This window comes from Halichoeres trimaculatus, unplaced genomic scaffold, assembly GCF_033239565.1.
Source record: "Halichoeres trimaculatus isolate MK-OKI-2021-1 unplaced genomic scaffold, fHalTri1.1 fHalTri1_scaffold_9, whole genome shotgun sequence".
Taxonomy (NCBI): domain Eukaryota; kingdom Metazoa; phylum Chordata; class Actinopteri; order Labriformes; family Labridae; genus Halichoeres; species Halichoeres trimaculatus.
In genome coordinates, this window is record NW_027437188.1 from 26,877,501 (window position 1) to 26,903,488 (window position 25,988).

A 25,988-nucleotide genomic window follows, 5' to 3' on the forward strand; every position below is an offset into this window, starting at 1 on the left:
CTGGTGTTCATGTCGCCATATATGTATTGGTATTCGTATTCCTATTTGGTGTAAACATAACATAGGAGTGGGTAGTGAAGACATGATCTCTAGTCTGGTCTCTCACAGTACCCAAATTACTATCCATCCATCCATTTTCTATACCGCTTATCCCGTTTAGGGTCGCGGGTGGCTGGAGTCTATCACGGCAATCATTGGGCGACACCCTGGACTGGTCACCAGTCAATCGCAGGGCTGACACATAGACAGACAACCATGCACGCACACACTCACACCTAGGGACAATTTGGTGTGACCAATTAACCTGGTAAGCATGTTTTTGGACTGTGGGAGGAAGCCGGAGTACCTGGAGAGAACCCACGCATGCACAGGGAGAACATGCAAACTCCACACAGAAAGACCCACTGGCCGAGGTGGGGATTTGAACCGGTGACCTTCTTGCTGTGAGGCTGCAGCGCTAACCGTTGCACCACCGTGCAGCCCCCCAAATTACTATTAGTATTAAACTTGTTCTTTACAAGATAACCAGGAAAGTAACATGCTATCACCAGAAAAAAAAGCTTCTTTTTTTTCTAAATAGTGAGTTAGAAAAATACATGTATTGAGATGGCCACTTGAAATTATTTATAACAGGATATCTGAGGGAATTAAAATGTATGGATGTGTGTCTGCTAAGGGCTTCCATTGAAAGACAGAAAAAAAATATCCCGACGAACACAATAATTTGGCAAACTTGGCCCTTTCTTTGTAATTTCTTATGTTGTAATGGGATTAGTGTTAATCCTCTGACTCAGTGGAATTAACATCATTGTCTTACCTTTCAATGGTTATTTACAAATTAATACTCCATAGTTAGCTCTGAGGTCATAAACATAGAGAATAACTGAATGGTATCAAGAAATTAACCTGTGCTAAACAGTCACTTCTTAACCATAAGATCACTATTTGCCATTTATTAACATTTGAACACGTGAACGCCACCCTGCTGTTTCATTCTGGCATGATGTGTCAGTGTTTGTTGTCCATCCAGAAGTTGAATGTTTATACATTAATGGGAATGATGTTTTTTCAGTAGTAACTAACTTCTTGTGAAACAAAGTGGAGTTTTGTATTCCAGTATTGTTTGTACAATATCATACAATTACCAAGTAATGCTAGTTAGTGCACTGCAGTTACAGGGGCAGCACTACAGGGAGTCAAACATACTAAGTAGTTATCAAATAGTTAATTACTGGACCACCGAGGCAGTTAAAGAAACAGAGTCAAAGACAGCCTCCTCCTTGTTCCACTTTTATGCAGGTTTTCAAGTTTTTCTTAGTCACTCTAAAAACTCACAAGCCTTTTTCTTTTCCAACAGGAATAAAACCTTGATTCAACAATTCTCCAACACTGCTTCATTCCAAAACTACAAACACGCTCATTCCTGAAAAGCCGGCAGTAGTGAGCTGCAGGTCCCTCCAACACCAGCCTCCTCGTGTCCAAAGCTGTCTTCATGTTCACAGTAAACACAACTCCACAACAAATACCTAGACACGCACTCACACATGCACACAAATATACAGTATCTAAAACATGTCAACTCAAAAATATCAACTAGATCAAATGCACTTTGTCATTAAGTTACAGTAAAACTCAACACTTTGGTCAAACAAATCAAATGAATTTGTTCCTCTACACCACGTCGAAAAACAATTTAAGGCAAAAAAAATAAACCATTCAACGACAAAATATTCAAAAACATACATTGAAAATATTTCTTTATACAATATTTCCTCATAGAAAAATATGTTCGACTTGCACAGTTTTAAACATGGCAACAGTGAGACTCAATTCAACCTCCAGTGCACAAGACAGCTTCAGACCTCAGCATACATCTCTTCGTTTCAGTGCAGCTGTAAGTGGTTTTAATTCCACTATATGCACGGGGTCTGAAGTACAATGTACTGCAAACTACTGCAGCTATCAAGCAACAAACTACAGCAGTTGCCATTAAAGATAAATACACTGTCATTTAGATGGTGTATCTAAAGTTCTGATCACTTTCAACAACCGTGTTTATCAATCTGTAAACATTTTTTGGTCAAACCAACACTTTCCTACGAACTACTCGCTTCTTATTAATTAGTTACAGAAACAGAGAGGCAGCGACAGTGCACAATCTGCACGAGAAACAGGAAATCAACAAAATTCAAACATCTCTGTTTGGCGCAGGTTCTGCTACTAAACAAGAACCGCTGCTGTGTACTTTAATAGTGCAAATGCAACCTCAGGAGGCCGAGATGTGCACACCTCAGCACTTCGGTGGCCCGTGTTTGAGGCGACTGTCCAAAAGTATGTTCTGCCTGACTGGTTGAGGAGAGGGAAAAACAGGCAGAGGGTGTAGTAAGCCAGCCGCAAAACGAGGAAGAAGTCTTACAATCCAAGAAAAAATGGAGGGGGAGGCAGGCTGACTTCGGCTCCAAAGACTGAATGTCGATGTCACAGTGCTTCTGTGTCCGGAGGCTCACGCAGAGATGATGTAAGATGGGTATTTACATTGACTGATGTGAAACAGGAGCCAGTCCAGCACAGCAGTCTTAATGGAACCATGACGAGGTGCAAGGATTCAAGTCACATTTTCGCTCCTCTGAAGCATGTGCGTACACAGGAATATGTACTTTCTGAAATACATTCTTTGATTTTACAATTAGACAACGTTCAAATTTCCACGGACATTCACAAAAGAAAAGTTGCCATCAAGAGGCAACTGCTTTAAGATCAGGCACAAAGACTGGGTGATGCAAGTCATCAAGCGGGTCATGAAAAAAGGGGACCGGAGAGTATGTGAAGTGTAGAGGGCCAAGCAGAAGGTTAAGCTGAACGGAGAACGCCAGCACACAGTCCATAAACATGTACAGAGGGTGGAGGTGTCTCTCTGAAATAAAGAGGAAAAAGATTAAATATGTCAGGACACATGGTAGAAACTGATCTGCGTCTTTTTTTATCAGCACATCCTGCTGTCTCTCTTGGTTACAAGGCTCCCTTTTTTAATTGCAAAGACAATATAATAGATCAGAAAATGAGAGGATTTCTAACATGGGAGGATAATGCAGTTGTAGCTCATGAGGACTTGCATAATCACAATCATGGGCAAATTTATATTCAGTCCTCCCAGGCAGCCGCTGCTAATAATAGCTTCTCTTACTCAGGTTGCGGCAGGAATATTAATTATCCAGAGAAAAAAGGAGTTCTCCTTCCTTTTCTTTTTTCATCCTTTCTTCTCTTTGATTAAAGCTTGTTAAAAAATAACAACACCTCTGTGGGCAAAAAGTGCCAACACCTCGATGTATCAGATGCTTCACAGAATATAACCTAATCAGAACGGACGTTTATTGACTTTGCTTGAACTAAACGGCAGCGAGCAAAATCAATCTGCATTTGTGTCAAAGCTTTTCTGCGCCTCAAGCTCTTAAAAGCTTAACGCACGCTGCGGTGAAGTAAAAGGTAAGCAGCAGCCGGGTTATTCATCAAAGTTTATTCAGGCTTTGTTAATGCCGCTGCCTTTTATACAGCAGGGAAAGTTTGTCTGAAGTGGAACAATAAAACATGACTTCACAGGTGTTGCAGCGATCAGGAGAAGCGTATTCAGAGCCCTTCATTGCTCTTAATGTCTGTCAATAGGCCCCAAGAGGGAGCCTGTGCACTCCTGGAACAGAAGGTGACGGGGTTTGCATTTGAGCACATGAACTGTTTGTATTGTGAAAACAGGGGCACATTTGATCAGTATGTTTCCACATCATTTTAAGCTGAGAGTTGAAATTGAATGCGAAGTTGCATTGTTTGATTTTTGGCATTGTGTTTTGGGAGTGTAACCTATAATTGTTTTCCTTTAATTTGTCTCATATGTTCCTAAAAATCTGTGTCTTCCAGACTGAAAAGTTATATTTTTTTAGAGTCCAAACAAACATTTTCTGGTAAGAATCAATGAAGCATTATTTATTGAGCACCTTTCATACAGATCAAAGTGCATCCCAAATGGTTAGATATTTTTAAAGAGACAAAACAGATTAACCTGTAGCATTTTGAAATAGAGATTGAATTTATGTCACAATATGTCAGTAGGGTCAATAGTTAAAAAAAGATAAAGAGCTAATTATAAATGAAAGCACTGACAATGGTGATACAAACATGAGAGGTTAATGTGTTAAAGATGAAGAGTCAAAGACAAACATAAACTGTAAATCAACATCATAATAAATAAAAACATCAGAGCTATATAGTATTGATAAAAGACTAAATAAAAACTAGGCTGAACAGATAGGTGTTCAAAGTATCCATAATTACAGTTCTTCTCAGACCATGGATGAAGGACACCATCTGTAAACCTGCCCTGCATTCATCCATTTCAGGACTTGATACAGTTCATCACAAAAGCAGAGGAAGAATGTTTGATTTTGACCCTGCATTCATGAAGTGTCAGACAAATCAGTGAGACATCAGCCGGTCTAAATCTGCAAATATTTTTGCAGAGATTTGCTGCTGTTTGAAAAAAGATTGGTTGACTGAAAAATGAGGTCTTAGTCAGAAAATGCACACAAATGTCTGCACAAGTCAGGACAACAACTCTGGGAAGAATTTAGTGCCAAACATACTGACTTACTGTCATATTTGTGGTCAACAGAGGTAAAAAAAAAAAAAAAAAATTATTGTGGAAAAACTTTTAAATGAATTTAAAAATTCATTAGCCTCTTTTCTAGCTTTTTGTAATACAGTTTGTCATGCTGGCAGTTCTCTCTGTCTCCACATGTTTAGTTGAACGATGCCATGTAAGGTTACACCCCTAAGTTAATAATCAAATTGATATCAATTTAATTTTGTACGAAATGCTTTTGAGTTTGACACCCCTGCACCAAAGTCGACAGCAAAAGAGCGACCCCTTCAGGTGCTGAAGAAACACATGATCACATAAGTTAGCATGCAGTAAACAGAGAGAGTCAAAACTCTGAGTATACTAAGTTAACTTTAAAGAAAACTTTGTATGTAACACAAGTTGGGTGCAACAGACTTTTTTGTTCACCTCTAATTTTTTTAAAATGTTATAGTTTATAATAAAGGAACACATTTCTAATAAAAACACTTAAAAAAAAAACAAAACTAAAGTTGGTGCCCACAAGTGCTTTGTCATGATTTCTCATTGGGATGTATTTTGTTGTAAAAAGGCTTTAAGTTATTTATTACGCCTCCATGTTCCACCCCAGGTTTATTTTCTACATATTTCAAACGGGACTGCTTATTGGTGATTTTCTGTGGCTGGATCATGCCCCCACACCTCCCTGTTTTTTCCACAGATTACATCATGTGACGTAATTTCAGATGACATCAGTGAAGATTTTTTTTCTAACACCTCACCTTGGCCCTGGACACTCAGACCCCGTTGTTCTCCTCTCCTATACTCCTGAAATCCTTCCTTCCTCTTCCTGCCGTCAGGGTGTGGTGTCTCCACGATGCATGGAGGCCCGTCCCCATACCCCCTGTCCACCTCCTCCTCCTCCTCCACCACCACCTCCTCCTCCTCCTCCTCCCCCGTGGTCCTTATCTGACTCTGGCTGGCTCTGGGCTCGCTCAGGCTTGGGGTTGGGTGTGCAGGGGGGGTCGGGCTGTTGCACGGACATGGTTCTGCGCAGGTGGGTGCGCTTACAGAGGAAGTCAGGCTTCGCAGAGAGACCGAAGGAGCCTTTTCTCAGGACCATACGAACCGAGGGCGATTTCTTGGGTCTGGCTCGGTGGCCAAACTGAAGCGTGGAGAGGTGCGCTGCGTAGCCTTCACTCAGGAACTATGAAACCATAAAAAAAAGTTTGTTGTCAGAAGATCAGAGGTGAAAGGAAAATTTAAAACTTTAACCTTAGGGTTTCTACTCTGAAAGCGATAAAAGACAGAAATGGAACATAAATTACCTGGCACTGATTCTGGTACTTTTTCGAAGGTCTTCCAACAATATAAATCTGTGAGGGACTCAGGCCCAGCATGTTGTAAACAGAGATGTCCTTCATAGAGCCGTAAGCAGAGTTGATCTTAATGTGACACTGGAGATAGAGGAAAAAGTCAGTCAGAAATGTGTTTGGCATTTTCGCACAGATAAACCCCCAGTGAGCATGCAGAGAATAATACAGAGCAGAGGAATCCAAGGATCATTTAAGGGCAGAGAATAAATTAACGTCAGAAAGCTTTAGAGTTTACCTCCTGTATGAGGTTCCTGAGGAAGATGGTCTTTTGTCGCAGGGGATCGTGAACCAGACCTTCAGAGAAAAAGATCATCCCGTGGGGGAAGTTGTGCTGTGAGAGCCAGGAGACCACACGCTGCTTCTGCATGTCAGGGCGGCCTGTGATGTAGATGATCAGATACCCCAGGTCCTGCCAGTGCCTTCATATGGAAATAGAAAATATCAAACACACGCTTAGTTTTTAATGTCGATCTGAAGTGCACTGTAAAAAACAGAATTCTATGCAATGTCTCTCCTTGTACTAATGAAATTATCTCAGAAGACCTGAAAAGTCCAGGAAAAGTTTCATTTCAAGAATTTACAACACAATAATGACTTAGCTCCATCCAGCATCCCTGTACATTCCAAAGTGCAGAACCAAGCGGTACAAAAATAGTTTTGTCCCTGCTGCAATTGCTGAGCTGAATAAATTGTAGCCTATTTGCACACAAATATTTATCTGTTCATGCACTTGCACTTTCTTCTACCTGCGCTTTAACTTATTCTTTTAGATTTTTATTCTTTAAATTCTTTAGATCTTTATTCTGTCTTGATCTTAATGGAGGTTGCCTCTGCAACCAACACCCGTACTTTCTGCTGTGATGAGAAAACATAGAGCACTTTAATAATAATACTAAATGTTTTATGTTCAATGTTTACTTTTTAAATTTTTAAATTTGTTCTTATCTCGTCTTTGGTGTTTTATAATTGTGTGATGTGATCTCACATACTGCAAAACAAATCTACAAATGAAGTAACCTGAACCTGACGCTTACATTGCAAGAAAACTGCACTTGTGTAGCTTCTTGTATAATGACATTATTCCTTAGAGATGGGTCTCGAATTAGGTACTTTTATAGGTACTGACTGAAGTCTGTCAAGCACCGGTTCACGTAAAATCAAAAGGTACCATGTTTTGGTACCTAAATGCATCCTTGTGACTGTAAGGGAGTGGAAGTATAGGTGATTTTCCATGCTGGACATGGACATGGCATTACAAGGACATATATAGAGGAATAAATATGTTAAACTGAAAAAAATTACACTTTATTATTAAATAAATTGATATTTTTTACTACATAAATACAAAAAAGTACAGAAAATCTGTACCGTTGAGTACAAGTAACTATGGCCAGGTAACAGGCATCGGTACTGTATTGTGTCAAATGTGAAAGGTATCCATCCCTATTATTCAGAATTCAAGAAATTTGACATGCAGTTCATCTTACCCAAGTTGGCAGTTAATTTACTCTTTACTAAAAATTCAGGCTGCATTTTTTTTGTTACCTTGAAATGAGGGATTTTGTGGCTCAAATTAAGACTACACTGCAAAAAACTGAAATCTTTTCAATTTTTTTCTCTTGCTTTTAGTAAAAACATCTTTTTAGACTTGATATAAGCCCCTTTCACCCGACCAGTCTAGAAGAAATGTCTTATTTCAAGTTTATTTAAGACAAAAATGAGGTCTAAATTGCCTGTATCAAGTAAACAAATCTGCCAGTGGGGAAAGACAAATGTGCTTGTCAAGAGTAGAACAATGTCTAATTGCAAGCAAACTTCTTTTTCCCCACTGGCATTTTTTTTACTTGTTACAGGCAATTGAGACCTCATTTTTGTCTTTAATAAACTTGAAATAAGACATTTTTTTGGACTGGTCAGGCGAATGTGTCTCATATTGAGTCCAAAACAACATTTTTACTGAAAATAAGACAAAAAAAACTTGATAAGGTTTCAGTTTTTTGCGGTGTAAAAATACAATCTTTTGAGTGAACAAGTGTTCATGTTTTATTTTTCAGTACAAATAATATTACTCGACATAAAAATTGCGAAGTGAGCCACAAGCCCACGAAGGGTCATATTTCATGATATCAAAACACAAAGATGACGCCTGAATTGCTTGTAAAAAGTCAAAGTCAAAAACTAAAATAACTCGAAGCACAAAAAAAATCATTTGTGAGTTTGGAACAGGCTGGAGGTTAGATATGCATAAAAAGTTTGCACACACACACACACACTAACATCTAAGTTCCAGTACACACCTTTCAGAGTTTTGTGACTCTCTCAAGAGAAGAGACACATGCAGTTGGATGGTCTTACCGTACAACATCAACAGCCCCTGGGCGGACCTTGGGGTCACTTCCCATGATTGACACACTGGCAGCAAAAGATCCATCGATACTGAAGACCACACACTCCATGCCTCGTGGCAACACAGTCAAGTAAGCCTCTGCACTTGTTTGATCACCCCTGAAGGGAGAAAACAGGGGTTGCATCAGAAAAGAGAAGCTGCAATCACCATGCAACTGTGCTCTGAACATAGATATACGACTACAGAGCTGTGCATTTTCTGTGTGATCATGCAGGACTCTTTCAAAATGATGCTTACTTCACCACCATTTTAATTGGGTAGACTCCAAGGCCAAGCTTCTTGCTCTTGGGGATGGTGTAAGCGACCCTTCCGCTGCTGTTGGTCACCTCGGTGTCAAAGTGCACCCAGCGGCCAGACTGAGGTTGTGTCATCAGCAGGATGTCCACCTAAGAGGGTCACCACACAGAGGTTAACGTCAGTCTCTAAGACACAGTGGTCATCAATCACATCGCTGGTTTTCACCTTCTCTCCGGTCAGAGTAACCATGTCCAGGGGGCCGTACATGAAACGACCAACCAAAGTCTGAGGCCCGTCCTCTGTGGCGATGATATCATTCACCCTGTGGTTGGCAGTGACGTTCTGCAGAAACCAAACATGGACATAAAACACAGTTTGTTCAGGACAATCACGCCAAGGTTTTAATTCCTGCTGGAGTCTGAGCAAATCTTTCTTTTTTTATAATGAATAAAAGGAAAAGTAAAAAGCTTAGTGAGAGCTGAGTGGTTATTGATTGACTCACACATTAAGATCCCAAGGATAAGAATAATTGTCAGTGCTTAAATCCTAGAAAGCTTTACACAGTGAGTCAGTGAGCTTAAAAAGGACCAGAGAAAAGCCAGAAAAACACAGTTATTGAAGATGAGCACATACTTAGAGCTGCTAAGATCAACAAGTTAATCTGAAGAATGAAAAAAAATGACATAGAGTAATGCGCAGGTGGTCAATTGTAGAAATTAACACATGAAGTGTACAACCTAAATTCCTATAAGCCCTGTAAAGTCTTTTATTGCATTTCAGCTCATTGTTTGTGTCGTCAGATCATATTTTAGGACGTTGTGAAGCCACTAACTTCCTGATGGTCTCCTGATGTTATAATGGTTTGCAGGGTGTGGCTACTACTAGCAGAGCTAGCACCACCAACCCTCCTCCCAGCAACTTTATGCCAAAATACAACATGGGCAGCTGTTGTGGATCAGTGGTAGAGTGGGTCAGCTCTCAAACAAAAGATTGGGATGTAATCACAGAGCCTGTTGTTTCTTTGGGCAACACACTTCAAGTCGACTCTGCAAATTATTCGACTCTTGATAAGATTGATAACATTCTTAAATTCAGTTAAGTTAAATATCTAACATTGTTTATGTTTTGTTTGTTTTTTTACTTGATTTTAATCTTTGAGTTTATGGCATAATTTCAAATTGTGCAGAAACATATCTATCTTGAATTTCACTATCTTAATCAGTTATTTATCTCTATACTTTACATTAAAATACAGCCAGACCACACGAGGCAACAAGATGCTTTTTGCCATTTGTGCACGTTTACATCAGGGTAGTAGAGTATCAAATTACCACCAACCAGAGCTACAGTCTCAGCCAGTGGCAGGTGGAAGGGCTACAGCTTAGAAATGATGTCTGAACGCCGTTTGAACCTTTGATAACAAAATATGAAAACTTTGTTTCATCAACCTGGAAGGCTGGTGCCCACTATCGAGGATGACTAATCCTTTAGTCAACCTAACGCCAACATCCCTGATTGCATTACTGTGATCAGATTGAATCAGATCTCAAAAGAAACAGGCAGTTTGAAAGAGGATTACAGTAGATCAGGATCAGGTAATAAGGGCTTTGTTTTTATCCTCAAAAACCTCCAGTTTTTGTTGTTCACGGGTTTGTAGCAGAATTGGAGAAACTGAATCAAACATTACGATTGTCCTGATACAAGCTGAGGGATGGATTTTGGATCACAGACACAAATGGGAGAAAAATAAAATGGATTATCTGATGGAAGGGAAATGAATAGATTTCCAAATTAAGATAAGTTTTCTGCAGATTTAACCTTTTGTAGAACCAGGTTTTAGAAAAAAAAAATAGTTAAATGCCCTAATAAGAAAGAATGTGTGTGCTGTTTTCCTCTAAAAACCTTGTTGTATACAAACAGTCAAGCAACAAAGCACAGATAGTGAAGTTTGTGATAAACTTGTGAACACGGTGTAAATACAGGTACCTAAAAGCAACACGTGGATTAATTGAGTGCAAAGAATGTAAGTGATTATTGGAATTGAGCCAACCTAAGGTTTGAGTTAATTTGACTGTGAAACTATATAATGTCCATGAATAAAGGGGCAATAGCTCAGGAGAGGATTCTCTCAAGTCCACTTGATCCCCTGTGAGGATCTACTCACTGCTCTCTGTCCCTTCCTGACCTTTCTGTGTAAACCCTGAAGCCATCCCAAACTGTATCAGTACAGAAAGAGCTGTAGTCTCTCTGGCTTTTATGTATTTTGGTGCCTGATATCTCTGCCCGGCCAACTGCCTCTGTAGGTCGCTGCACATAAAAGGGTTAACTCTCTATTAAGCTTCCTTGTCTTGTTCTCTTGCTCCATTCAGCGAGTACCTCCAAGTGAGCCAGAGCAGAAACACTAATCCTTAAATCTCTTCTCTCGGAGATGGTTGCATTTTAATAGCTTATTATCAGCAGAATTATGCAGAAGTTGTAATTCTCAGGCCACCATGGTAGAAGTTTGAACTTCTGTACAGATATCTCTGCTTTTGCTGTAACCTTTACGATGCCCTGAGAAGTTCTCAAAAATACATCCTGCATTTTTTTTAAAGTTACAATTTTTTATTTACAGTCAGCTCATATGAACGCACAATCAAATGTAAATTTATGCACAAGCTGAAGCGACAGGAGAAAATGTAACGAGTTAATTCAACCCTTGTTCCCTGCAGTGATCGCATCAGGATTGAGAGGCTGTGATGAGTTTTTGCTTGCTGCTGTTTTTGACAGAAAACACTCAAAGAGATGAAGGATCCGTACAAAAAGAAAAACAGCTAAGTGCTGATGTGAGCAAACATGTAGTGTGTGTATTTTCCTGACAATGATGGGTTGAAAGTGATAATCAATCTCAAAGATTTGACGTTTAGTGAGGGAAAATTGACACTTCCAGCTGTTGTTCTGAATTAGCTTTGCCAACAACTAATTGTTCGCTAGCGTGAGGTCTGAATGATTCAGTGTTGAACATTTGTGACTGTGATTCAATTTTTTTTATTCATTTAACATGAAGCACACTGTGTCTGAAATGTGCTGTATGGATTAAGTCTGAGCTGACTCGACTCAAAGACATTCTGCTCATTTACAGACATCTCCTGTGTGGTTTGAGGAGTTCAGCGATCAATGTCTGAGCTCTGTGTTCAGCTGGTGCCGTCATATGGGAGACCCAGAAGGCAACACTTGTAGTCTTAACAGACAAAATACAGAAGAGATGAAGAAGGGGGTCGGACCCTCGACGGCAAAAGAGAAACTGTTGAAATAAATAAATAAATTAAAGCTGCAAGCAGCGATGAACGGGCCCTCGCCCTGTGTGCGCCAGTCGGAGTGTGTGCTAGCTGCCGCATGCGCTCGTTCAAGGCTTGCCAAGTGGAGCATGTCCCAGCTGCCGCATGAGCAGCGAAATGTGGCTCAGCCAAAAGCCATAGGTCTAGGCACGAGGAGGGCTAAGCCCAAAACTTTTCATGCCTGTAGCTCAAAGTAGCTGGACAGGCTGCAGATATGAGCCCCGCAGTGGTGCTGTGGAGCATAAATGTTAGTGCAACCAGTGGTAGAAATGCACTGAGGCTGTGAAACTGAACCTCTGTGTGCACTTTAGCCCTGATCCAACAGTGTACTAGAGAGCTATTAAGGTTTTCATGAAACAGTTACAATGGTCAACTTTGACTGTCATTTGTAGCCACGCCCTTTGACGTAGCAAAAATCAATTTGGAACTCATCATTGTCAGTACAAGTAGTGTACACAAGCCAAGTTTGGCATTGATGGGATGAAAAACCAAGGAATTGTTCCATTTAGTCTGAGGCTAAAAATCGTAAAAATCCGAGGTTTATGTCCAAATAGCGAACTTCCTGTTCGGAATTGACTATGGTCATAATACAATTTTTTGAAGGTCTTGGCATGATTGTTATGCCTACCAAATTTCAGGCCTGTAGCTCAAAGTAGTCGGGAAGCTAAAATTTTCAGCCCCTTGGTGGCGCTATTGAGCATAAATGTTAACGCAACTAATGATGGAAATGGAATCAGGATCAGACAGTGCACATGTATGTAAATTTTTGTCCTGATCAAACATTTTACAGAAGAGTTATTAAGATTTTCAAAAAGTGGCAAAATGGCCAACTTGGGCAGTCATTTGTGGCCCCGCCCAAAAAAATTATAACAATTCAATTATGATTATTAATCTTCAATGTCTCTAGTATACACATGCAAAGTTTGAAGTTGATCTGAGAAAAATCGTAGGACTAGTTCGTTCAAATATGTACCCTTTGAATGCAATTTTTCCAAATTCAGGCCATTGCCACTAGGGGGCGCTGTACTTTCTGGTAAAAATAACGACATGGCTGTGTCCGGGGTGCAACACTGAACATGTATGTCTATTTTCGTGCAAATTGGACAAAGTTGAGAAATTCCGAACTTTGAGCCGATGTCGTAGCGATAGCGAAAGAAATAAAAAAAATTTAATTATGATTATTGATCTTCAGTGCGTGTAGTATACTCAGGCCAAGTTTGGAGTTGAAAAGTCGAAAAACCCAGGACTAGTTCGTTAAAATACCTAGCCCAAAATCGCTAAATTTCGAAGTTTAGGTGCAAATAGCGAAGTTCGTGTTCAGAAATCACGCAAGTCGTAAGAGACTTTTTTGGGGGTCTGTGCATGCTTGATATGTGTGCAAAATTTCAGGGCTGTAGCTCAAAGTAGCCTGAGGGGCTGCAGTTTTAAGCCACTAGGGGGCGCTATGGAGCGTTCATTTTTGTGCAAGTTGCAGATTCATAAATTTTTCACCAGGTTTAAATTTTGGGTACACGCGCGCTCACGTTTATTTCAAGTGAAAGGCACGCAATTTTTGGGGAAAGTCGCGAACGGAAGAAGAAGAATAATAATCGCAAGGGTTTCAATAGGGCTTTCGCCCCCGGTTCCCGGGGCTCGGGCCCTAATAAAGGCATACTTTAAGTCCCTCTCCAGCTGGAGGCTTGGGGCCTTGCCAGCAAGGACCTCTCTGCAGACCAAGGCGCATCAGAAATAGACTCCAAGTCTCTCTGAATAGTATCACTTTGCTGCAGATGAGCCGTCTGTGCCTGGATTCAATCAGCGTGCAGCACATTCAGGATGTGGGCCAAGCGCTTTTCCTTAAACACTTACATCAGAAGCGCATTGCTCGGGCAAGGTGAGGCGTGAACAAGACGACGCAGAGTAAAGAAAGCCTTCACAGGGTCAAATATAGATATGTTTCCATGGTGCTCTGGCTGCACACTGCTATTTATAGCCTCCTGAATAGCGGACGGCCACAAAATTCTTGTCTGGAGAAAATAGCTTATGAAAAGATGCATTTGTCGGATGGCAAATCAACCTTGCTTTTTCAGTCCCAGTAAATGTGTGCGGCTGCTGACATCAGTGCTTCAAGGTGAAAGTGCAGAAGTAATTTGAAGGAACTCGGACCGTTTAAAGGAATCACAGCGCTAAAGCGATTCAACCTTAACAGTCAGTGATAACTGCAGTTTTAGTCTGAATGAGGTGCAGCAGAATAACAAAGTCAGCTGTGCGTGCGTGCCAGTGTGTGTGTGTGTGGGTGGTTTTATCCGACGATGTGAGGCACCTCAAAGACAATATTCCAGGTTGTGTAACATTTTGAGTCCAAGCCAAAGGGCCCTGTTGAATAATTCAAACACTTGCTCACATAAAGTTTGAATATGAGAAGGTAAAAGCTAATCCAGAAGTCATAAATTCACATTTCCATCCTGGGACGGAATTTTAAGTAAACAAGATAAAAAAAGGAATTATTTATTACCCGAAGTTTGACGTGCGTCCTCCTCCTCAGCCACTTCTCTCGTGGGCTGGAGGGCGAGAACGGAGCCGAGTCCAGATTGTCAGCTTCCTGGGTTTTCACACAGTCACATCGCATAAGCTGCAGATAAAAACATTGGATTCATAATAAGAGCAGGCATTTCTCTATACAAGGCTTCAGAAGTTCTGTATTAAGCACACAGTACAGGTTTATTATCTGTAATGACTCAAGAGACACCTGAGCACTGCGGTGAAGAAAAGACAATAATAACATCTGAAAGCTTTAAATTGAATTTGTACTCCTGTTAATGGATCATAAAACACTCCTCTGATGGAAAAGCTTTCGCATGGAGAGCGGCTCTGGCACAGATTAAGGGCTGAGGACTGGTTTAGACGACTCAAAGAGAATTACCACTCACTTGCTTGAAAGAGTCCAAGAATATCGACTCCTATATGGAGAGACTCTTCATTCCAAAACACTGGAAAACATTTTCCTTACCTCTAAACTCTTTAACCAATCCCTTTCATGACAGCTTTGAAATCCAATGACATGTCTTTTAATATGATGTGGTTTTGAGTGGAGCTGAAAAACCACTGAACCGAAATAATGAACTTCAGGTGACGCTGATGGCTCTTCAGAGGACTCCTTATTCCGCTCACGTTTTTCTGACACGCAGGGTGAGACGGTGCAGTCTCCTTTCTCCTCTGAGCGTTCTCTACCTTCAAATGATCAAGTTCAAAGACTGACACTGCCTCTAATGGCTTTTAATAGAACATGACGTGGTGCATTTTTTTAAGCCCTTTGTTGGCGTATGAGGATTGTGTGAACCTCCTGAATCAAAGACGTGATGTTTTCCTGAGCAGCTGGGTTGTTGTAACACCGCCAGGGCTTAGGGTTTAATTCCTACTTAGTGCATGGAATAAATGAACCTCTGGCATCATGAATCTCTACGGATGAGTCCTCAAGACTGATTATGAAGATATGGAAATGAATGGTGACTCACGAAAGACAGGAACACATTAACAGACTGTTAAGAACCTTACCAAACTGAAAAAAGAGGGAGTCTGTAGTCACAAACTGTCGTATTTCAGTCGTAAAAACTTCAAACACGTCTGATAAAAGGTCACTCACTCGTCTCAGTCTCAGCCTGGGAGGTGTGACATGAATCCTTAATCTTCTAACACAGAGACAAAGTCTTCTGTCTGTTTCTCGTGACCTTGTTGATGTTTTTCATGGCACTGTGTAATCTCCACTATCTTCACCATTACTCATTGAAGCTAAATCAGTGTGAAAAGGGCCTTTAATGCATATCATGTGGTGCATTCAGGGCTGTAGATCCATGACTTACTCATGACTCAGCTCTTGGATGTTGATCCATGATGAAACGATTACATTAAAAAAAGAAACACTTTGATATCAAGGGAAACGCAAATCAAAGCCACTTCTATAATTCCTTTTCCAGATGATTTCTGCAGAAAAAAACTAAATGTTTCAGCTGGAAAGACTGTGTAATGGTTTCAGCAGACTATGGTCAATCAGGTCATCTGGAACAGGTCTGCTTTCTGTCACTTTGCCCTTTGTATTTAGAAACTTAACTCTAGAGTAGGAAACAGCTAAAGGTGTGTGGAGCTCCCCAAGAGTTAATCCTAGGACCCCTTTTTATCCAACCACAGTGTATTTCATTTACCAAATTTCAGATTTGTTATTAATTTGCACATTAAATCATTACCTCCGCCAAGCTGGTTACGTTTTGGGGGGAGTTTGACTGTCTGTCTGTTTGTTTGTCTGTGAACAACATAAATCAAAAAGTTACGGATCTTAATGAAATTTTTAGGACTTGTTCAAAATGGAATACGGAAGAAGTAATAAAATTTTGCAGGTGACCCGGATCACTGTGTGGATCTATGAGTTTTTTAAAGGATTCTTTACCATTGTGAGATGGGGCTGTTTTCACCATATGTGGATGTAACTCCATGATAAATGGTCGGATTGCTTTGCAAAACAATGCAAGACAAGGTCACCATAATTTCTGACCTTCTGATCCTGGCAATATTCTGGATACTTAGATCCTGAATATGAAATATGTACTGGGTCATCTTAAATTTCAACACTGTCAGGTAACAAATCATTGTACAAACCTGCAACTAACACCAAATTGTAGCAGACAGTCTGCTGAAAAGGAGTATAACATTAAAGTCGGACTAAAGAGTTGCGTGACAATTACAATATGCTTGGCGGAGGTCTGCGCTCTCTGAGTGCTTTTCTAGTTTTTATTTTAATTTCATATGCCACTTTTAAACCTTGTTTATTATTTAACTGTATGCTGCAGTCTGTGTAGGCACAACATGTTACTGAACAACCCTGAACAAGTGTAGATTCTACAAATTGACTTACAAAGCCGTAAAGCACAATAAAAAAGCACAAACTGAATCTCCTCCATGCTAACAAGCTGACTGTAAAGCCAGCATTATCTTTGCGGTATGTTCTTCTTCTCTTTCTTATCGCTCTCTCCTGGTTTGGCAGTGTACTGCAACTACTTTTATTTCTTAAGCATAGATGAAAGGCTGACAACAGTGGGCAACAGGAACATTTTAGTTCCTCTAAAAGATGGCCTTGGAACTAAAAAATCCCTCTGGTCAAAAAGCACCTGCCAGAGGCAAAAGGACTTAGTCTCATCATTCTGCATATATAAATTACGCATTGCATATGGGGAGCACCATTATAAGCATGGAAAAGTGCTGGCTTTAGAGGCTATAAAAATCATACTCTCTTTTCAGAGAGTGGAAAAAAATGCTATACGACTGACTTCAACTCTGACAGAACGGGGCAGAATGAATGTTATGAAAAACAGGACTATTGGCTTCGTGTACATTTAGTCCTGTGCCTCAGTTAATGTATTTGTATTGTCACTGACTGTGCTGTCATGTTCTTAATAAACAACTTAAAGTATAACAAGACACTGACTGAAAGGGTTCTTGGTACTCCAAATAATTTCTATGGATGAAATGTTTCACTACAACTTCATGTACATTGGTTCTGTTGTATTACTGGCTCACTACACAGTTACATGCAGCCCATAAAAGAGTGTCGACAACATCACTGGCCTGCAGCCAGATTTCAGCTGATTACACATTCAGGTACAGAAGGAGCCTTGAACAGCCAAGCATCTTGCTTTTCTGCTGTGTTGTTTGTGAAGCTAGAGGACATAAATTAATAGAAGCAGCTGTTTCACATGAAAAAGCATTTGCTTCAAAAAGACTACACAAGAAAGGAGCAGAAACTCCACAGAGTCAGATTTCCCTACCTGTAAATCAAACATTAAAACATTAAGGCGTAGACAGGCAGCGAAGGGAACATCTGTTAAAAACTGCATGTTGTTAAGAGGGCTATAAAAACCTGTGTTTATTTCTCCATCCATCTATCAATTTTCATTCACTTGTCAAAGATCGGGTAGCACAGTAAGTTCATCCAGATGTCCCTTTCCACAGCATTTCCCTCCTTTTTTGCATGATTTCATAAAGCGAATACAAATGAATTTCTGATTCATACATTGTTATTTTCATTTTCAAATTCCACTTACACTACTCATTTGTTATTCAACTGGATGCTTCAGTCTTAATATTTCTAAAATAAAAATAAAAAAAGCAGCATTTTGGAATGCATACTTTTGGCTAGGGGTGCACCGATCACAATTTTCTGGCCGATCACTGATCTTTAGAAAGCCTGAACCGCCAATACCGATTTGGACAGATACCGATTTTTATTTTGTATTTCTTATAATTTTCTTATAACTCTTATACCTGTTATGTTCCAATCTTATCTTGTTGAAAATAATTGAACAATACCTGTGAAACAATAAAATCTTCATGTTTTAACTTGAACAACCAATAAAGTGTTCTGAGTTTTGGGTCTCAAAGCAACAATGGCTGGCTGTCAGACCTTCCCAGAGGTATAAAGATCAGTTTCATATGTAAGGATGGGTCGATCACAGATCCCCGTGCCCTGATCACCGATCCCCCAAAATTAAGGAAATCGGCACTGATCAATCCGTGCATGTCTATGTTTGGGGAACACAAAAAGCTACTACCATGACCATCTCATTTAAAAGGCAGGGCAGTTGATTCTGACAACCACCTCACAAGAAGTCCAATCTCAAGTTCCTAAATCTGTAAAGTTTGGGGTTTTAAATCCAAAAAAAAGAGTGCTCCACTACTAACATCACACCTCTGCTTAACACCTCCTCTTCAAGTCCTACAACCTCCTTGCTGTTGGTGCTGACATGCTGTATTATACAGCTTGAGTTATGTGAGCATACACCTCATGAAGAGTTAAATGGATGACACAGCAGAAGCAAGTGGCTTCCCGCTGCTGGCAATATGTGTGCTATCAACAAACCCTGAGACAGTTCATCAGTCTACAGAACAGACCACTGGTATTACTCCTGGATGACTGAAGGCCCTGATTGAAATACACACCAATCCATGTTACCCCCTGTTACCCTGCTGTGTAAAATACTTGAATGTAATTGGTCAAACAATTGGTCCCACAATATTGGTACATTTCACACTTTATCAACTTTCCTCCCCTCTCTAAATAAAAGAATAAAAGCCCAAATGTATCGCTTTGAAAAAAATCATACCTCAGTGTTTCTTGAGTCATTACTGTTAGAGTACTTCTTCAATTGCTTTTTATCTCTTGTAAAAAAACAAGAGGCTGTCGATGAATTTTGCTCACCTGCCGAAGAACAAAAGCTGCAACGTCAGTGGACTCCCAGTAGGAGGCATGAAAAAGGTGAGGCAGAGCCACCGTAGGGAAGGAGGTCAGCACATCAGGGCAGTACAGAGCGAAATCAAGCCGTTTGGAGCCCCACCAGCTACTGGAAACTGAACACACACACACATTCATCAGCATTGATTGAGGTCAACCAAAATGCTTGGAAACCCTGTGAACCTGAAATAATTAACAACAGACAATTAAACAAATGAGAGTCAGTGTAGCTTTCCTCCCACTCACTGTTACTGATGGTGTTTCCCAGCTGGCCCATGGAGCAAATCGACGTCTCACTTTCCACACTGGTCACACTGGCTCTACGGCCTCCTCCCCCGTCTCCTCCTCCACCTCCGTCCATCTTTCCCTCAGAGGACGTCTGTGAAGCTGGACCTCCTGGAGTTTGATCACCCTCCAGAAACACGTTCGGATGGCCTTGAATACTCTCGGCTGGAAAAAGTACAAAGAGGCGGTAAAGGGGAAAAAACAAAGACAGTCACAGAGGGGTGGAAATGCTTTGATCACACAACAACTGACTGCGTTCAATCTTTAAATCAATTCTGTTATTTTCCTTAATGACAGCTTCTTGCTGAGTATCGACTTGCTTTGTGTTTGAAAACCAAAGACAAGCACTGTGCAGGAGCACAATTAAAGAAACTGCCTCGACTCTTCATGGGATTCATTCTGTTTGTTGAGCTTTTGGGAGATGAAGCAAAGCATTTTTATGTTGGCTCCTGCTAAACAGAATAAATTTATCAGGTTGCTCTCTTTGTCTCCCATGGGCGCATCTTAACAGAGCTTTTCATATTTGCTCAGCGATAACACTGTGTAACAAGAAAATGAGAATTCTCCCTTGAGATGCAGATACACCAGACATCATGGATGTACTTTGTCACGTGGCAGGAAAGATGCTACTTCATCAATAATTCAACTATCAAGGTGTCTGCTAGCTCTGCCCATATGCGTGATCTTAAAACCTATCATACAAAAAGAGACTGAATGAAACAACTTCCAGCTACACAGCTGAACCACATTATACCGAACACACCAGCTGTGCAAGGATTTGACCTCTTCTCACTTTCTTCCTCTACTTGTGTTATCAAAATCAATTTTTTCCAAGTCAGACTCTAGAGAATACTCATCATCCTTTAACACTGGCCTTGCACGTTGCTGTGGATCCTTTATGACAGAGGACTTGTGTCTGGATTCAACTGCTGTGCTGCACAGCAAGCTAAAAATGAAACACCGACCTCAGTGACAGCTAATAAACCAATCCGTGCTCTGCCAAACTGAAGAGGATGTAATCTATGTTTGAATGTGATAAAATATTGTATGCATGTCATAAACAAGCTGAGACTCACTCTTTTATGACCCAGCTTCTGTAACATGTAACATGCTGGCTCTCATTCACTGTAAAACATTCACAACAGTCTCAGGAGATACAGTCTTGTAAGATGGAGGGGATATAAGGTATTAACTGAGATCTGGAATAGGACGCAGAAGAGCTGAGGTGAGCTTATAGAAAATGAGAGCAAGTATGACGGCTTGACTGCAGATGTTGCTGCAATTGCTGCATCCTGGGAAATAACAGCGTGTCCAAATAGCTTCCTCTGATACAATTTCCTGTTTAACATGACATCCAATCACAACAAAACATAAACATTACAGATGTAACCTCCATTTTTCATTTCAGATCTCATCCCCTCATCTGATATTCATATCTTGGGATCAGCTTGTATTTCCCATGGATAACATTTTCACCTGGAATTGCTCCTTATTGGCAGATTAACCCCTTGTTTATGGTTGTAAATAAACCATCAGCTGCAGCTACATGTTGCCTGTTTGGTCTGTGGAGAACAGAATCTTACAGCAGCATACAGGAAAACAGCTGCTCCCTCAGACAGGATGGAGATTCAGGTGTGATTCATAAATTGAGGCAAAGACTCATCCAAAATGGGACTAATGGAATCTGACACATTCTATTTGCATATTAAGGACTGGATTATTTTCTGTCCAAGTGAAAAAGGGAAGAAGTTATACAGTATTTTAGGTTGTGAAGTTACTGTCTATAGATTTTAATATGACTTGTTTTTCAATAAAATAATAAAATAATATCCATACATATTTTGTTGACATTTGAGCATTTTTAGCAGCCTCAATAACCATGTGAGAAAGACAGTTTCTGATTTCAGTACCATTGTAAAGTCCCATTATCAACCTCATGGTTAAAAGCTGGTTTGGTTAAGGCAATTGACAACTTGTTTAAAGTAGTAGTTCGAAGTGGATTGCAGTGACACTGTCGCACACTGACATGACTGAGGTCAAGGCATGTGTTCATTTTGAAAAACCAATGGAGATCAGATCTTCTTTTGAACACTACTTTTCTTTGTTCAAGACATCAACGTGGCGAGGTAATGTATTTATCAGCAGTTACGTAGAGCTATTGTTTGAAACGTGACAACAAGCAAACTTTGAAAACAAGTAACAACCAAAAACATCATGGTGTAGCTGTAACAATTGATCCAACCAAACAGGTTAAAGTTTACAGTGTATTATGCCTGCGTATTTGACAACTTGGGACTCTAAATTTAGGCAGAATGGTTGTTGTACCAAATGCAAAACTAAAGGGTATTTCTTTTTTCTGTATCTCTGTATGAAGCCTATCATTAGACTTTGCCATATGACTCAACCTAACTAGGTTTCTGATAGTTCTACAGTTAGCCTCAAGTGGACTTTCAAGGAACTGCAGGCTTTTCTCTTCAGCATCAGCTCCATTTCTCTCAACTGGCCAAAGTTGCTGCTTGCTTGAAGTGGCAACACATTTTTCTTTGGAAGTGAGTACCTTTGGGTTTCTGACTTTTGAGTTAGTGAGTTTTTGCCCCTATAAACCATTTTCCTGGAGAGTTACCGTGAGCGTAATTGCTGCAATGTAGCTATGCAGGTGTTCTGTAATAAAGCTAAGTGCGGCTGTTGTTCCACATCAATGTACCAGACATTATTGATTGGGTGAACTCAAAGTGTTGGTTAAAGTGGCGTATTAGCGTTCAGTAGCAAATTATGCTCAATGACAGCTAATGCTAATGAACAGATGAGAAGATCGGCTAAAATATGGATCACCAATCAATAAGAAAATGCCAAGGTTGACCCCGATCCAGTGCTTAAGATCAGGATCAGGACATCCCTGGTTACACTGATATGACCATCAGGCTTGACAGAATTTTGTTATTATCATGCTACGATTAGCAATTTAGCGTTGCTACAAACTGATACATTATGGTATCACTCTGCTTCCTGCAAAAGGTGATCCAAAAAAAGCAGTATTAAAATTAAAATCAAGATCTGTGTTCTGTTATTTTAATTCCAAAAAGTGATAGTAAGTTTCATGGGAAATGTAGTCTTCATTCCAGAAAATATACTACCAATTTCATCCATTTCATCACCAGAGTTGTCACTTCATAAAAACTCCTCACAGTGTTTTTTAAAATGTTAAGATTGTTATGAAAAGTATAAGATCAACATTAGATAACACTGTATGTTTCTTATTTGGTTATTGTGATGCTTGTGATGCCAGTTCTCTGACATTTTGGAAACAAACTCATCACTTTGATTAATTTGTCATTCATTTGGCACTCATTCTCAGTAACAGTGTATCCTTTGATTCAGGTGTGCTCAGGAGAAAATACTGTGGATTCAGACAACAATAGCTCTATTTATAGCTGGACAAAGAAAGATGGTTTGCAGCGTGTGTGTGTGTGTGTGTGTGTGTGTGTGTGTGTGTGTGTGTGTGTGTGTGTGTGTGTGTGTGTGTGTGTGTGTGTGTGTCTGTGTGTGTGTGTGTGTGGGGGGGGTGTCTTTGTCCTTTCTGAGATGGAGCAGTCTCATCTTTTACAAGGTTCAAGATTTGAAAAATTAGAGTTATATTTTTGTAAGACGGAGCAGGTTTTCATCAATCAACTGACTTGAAACTGGCAAAGACAGATTGGTACATTACAGGTTATATGCCTCTTTCCCTGGTCAGCTACTTAGATGATTATATATTCTTCAATCAAAAGGGTTGTTGTAACTAGAGATGTATCGACTGTTTGCAATGACTTCAGCAATCATTCCTTCTCTAAGGCTCATAACAGCTGAGGAAACAGGAAGCTGACATGTCTGGATGTCCCTACACACACTCTGTTAGCACTAATGAGCCCTGTGCCTCACCTCTTACAGAGCAGCCTTATTCCCTCTCAGAGTCTGGAACATTAGAACGGCTCTGCCTTTCATTGAGAGCACAATAGAGCAGAGGCAGACTGTGAGAGAGTGAGAGACAGAAACAGGCACTGACTCTGACGCACAAGCCGAATTTCATAAGATTTCCACTGAGGAGAAGCAGACAGAGCAGAGGGATGCATCAAAAACTGAACTGAAACATGCTGGCAAGTTTAAAGCAATGTGATGTTCAAACACACCAGGCCAGCACAAAAAACAGAGAGATTATGATTAAAGCGCGAGGCAGGGGGAGTGTGAAACAGCTGATGACGGTGGTTAAAGGAAGGACATGCAGAGAATTCAGAAGGTGAGGGGGGATGATTACTCCGCAGCCTTCAAACGTCTTTGGAACAAAGCAAGACAACCCGCTTTAGACTCGGCACCCTCCCTGCAAGTCCTCGCCACACTCACAGCTTTCATATATCTGGTTAGGGAATTATTCAGTAGTGAGCAAAAACTGAAGCACAATCTCGAATCAATACTGATAAAAATGACTATAACTCCATGTGCATTTGCTGTTGTGACTGATCAAATTTCTCATTGGATCCCAGCTGGAAATCAATAAGACGAGGGCTCATTCTCTTTATATTAGCAGCATTCATCATAATAAAAGCTTCACTGTTGACGGGTGTTGAAGTCAAAGTCATACCCAAAGTAGTCTGATTTGATTGGCTTTCCATGCCTTCATAACAACTAATTACCATATTACAGCGCAGGAAGTGGGTGATGTGTGCCTGTGGAGGCTTGTGTTGTATATCTGCCTCTGTCTCTGTGCACCTGTCTATGCTTTTTAATTTAACACATAATTTGTCAGCATCCAAGCCTGCGTAGACAAACTGGGATGTTGCAGACCCATAATTAAAATCTGGCATAGCTGGCAGACAGAGATGTGCGTTTGCTTTTAAACTTAATCACTTGAACGGCACTACTGGCTCCCATCAAGCAACCCACCCTGTGACGGGCTGATCAGTGTTGTATTAATAAATCTCAGCTAGTGAAGCAGTAAACACGGCTCTGCTACAGGCTGTGTTATTTACTATCACATGTCGGACATATTTTGTACGCAGGTCACATACAAGCACAACGGGGATAAATCATTGGTTCCTACTTTAATGGGGGACAAAGGGGAAGATCTATGCGGCACAGAAGGAGCAGTACAGTGGTGTGAGAGCACAGCTGATTGCCTCATGGCTGGCTTTGAAGATTCTGTTTGCTGGTTTAATGGGTTTATTAATTTTTTGTATTTGTTTGACTGCATGGAATTGGTTGAGTATGTGGAATAGATTGTCTTATTTGGTTTGGTGACTCAATATAGTTAGATGAAATAAAAATTGTAAATTTGTTTGTATAATACCCTGGTATAGCAGTGGTTAGCGCTGTTGCCTAACAGCAAGAAGGTTGCTGGATTAATTCATCTAGTGAGCAGGTGCCTTTCTAAATAGAGATTGAATTTTCTCTCCATGCTTGCATGGGCTCTTGCCAGATACTCCTGCTTCTAGGGCTGGGACGATATGCTATTCTAGCGATTTGATTCAATTATGATTTTTGGAGTGCCAATTCAATTTAAATTTAGTTTGCTTTTTTAAAACTAGACCATGGCAAAAAGTTAAGTGATGATAATGTCTACAGACTAAATCAGGAGCCATATTTTCCCATAAATTGCGCATCACATGAGTCAAAGAGAAACGTTTCACCCTCTACTGGAGAAAAGTGGCAACTTTTTTCAAATCCACTGTATAAACAAAGACTAAAATGAAGAATTTGAAATCGAAAAAAAAAAAAAAATTTTGACAGAGACTCATGGTTTTGATATTGTCAAACAAAAAAATCCAATATATATCAATTTAATATTTTTTTCTCCCACCCCTACCTACTTCCATGTTTATCCCTCTAAATTGTGGGCACGAATGGTTGTCTGTCTGTCTCTACATGTCTGTCTCTACCTCTTACCCAGTGACACCCAGATACCTGGGCAAGTGCATTTCAGTAGAGATGGATCCTGTTTTAATAGAATGCTAAATATGATATAAGCAGGAAAGAATTTGGAGGCCATTCAGAGAAATTTGGACTTGTTTTTTTTAAAACCATAGCAATGTCCATATATATATAAACACAAACATCGCTGAGGGCTATAAAAAGTAGGGTTAAAGTTGGAGGAGAGGTCTATCTATCAAGGGCTGTTCAGAGATGTGAAATCTGTGTTGATTCTTCAATAAATCCCACAAAAGGCTGCAAAGCTGTTCCTGAGCCCAGTTGTTCTTAATGTTGAGGAAACCTCCAACAGGTTTGGTTCAGACAGTTGGATGGATTGATGGATGGATGGAAAATCCGTCAAATGATTAGTTGGTTAGTTAGATTGATGGCTGGAGGATCGATTGGTTGATTGGTCATGTTGTGTTACTTTTGGGTAGCTTTACCTATGGTTAATAAAAAATGTTGTTTGTTTACATTTTCACAGAAATGCACAATCATAAGATTTCATTAATGAGATTTAGTCCATTGAATGACTAATAACCATCAAAACCTCTCTATCTAC

At 40.1% G+C, this 25,988-nt stretch overlaps 1 protein-coding gene across 2 annotated transcripts in view; it reads right to left on the reverse strand.

Annotated features, from left to right (window-relative positions):
* Window positions 1-25,988, reverse strand: part of pitpnm3 (PITPNM family member 3) — a 120,721-nt gene that overhangs the window by 894 nt on the left and 93,839 nt on the right. For both annotated transcript variants that reach the window (XM_074679372.1, XM_074679373.1), the window contains exons 11-20: window positions 19,448-19,651; window positions 19,169-19,317; window positions 14,438-14,554; window positions 8,852-8,968; window positions 8,627-8,775; window positions 8,338-8,487; window positions 6,218-6,401; window positions 5,935-6,063; window positions 5,389-5,813; window positions 1-2,914 (exon numbers count right to left, since the gene is read on the reverse strand). The exon at window positions 1-2,914 is cut by the window's left edge and continues 894 nt beyond it. In XM_074679372.1, coding sequence (XP_074535473.1) covers window positions 5,463-5,813; window positions 5,935-6,063; window positions 6,218-6,401; window positions 8,338-8,487; window positions 8,627-8,775; window positions 8,852-8,968; window positions 14,438-14,554; window positions 19,169-19,317; window positions 19,448-19,651 — 1,550 coding nt within the window. In that variant the 3' untranslated portion in view covers window positions 1-2,914; window positions 5,389-5,462. The remainder of the gene's footprint in view (window positions 2,915-5,388; window positions 5,814-5,934; window positions 6,064-6,217; window positions 6,402-8,337; window positions 8,488-8,626; window positions 8,776-8,851; window positions 8,969-14,437; window positions 14,555-19,168; window positions 19,318-19,447; window positions 19,652-25,988) is intronic.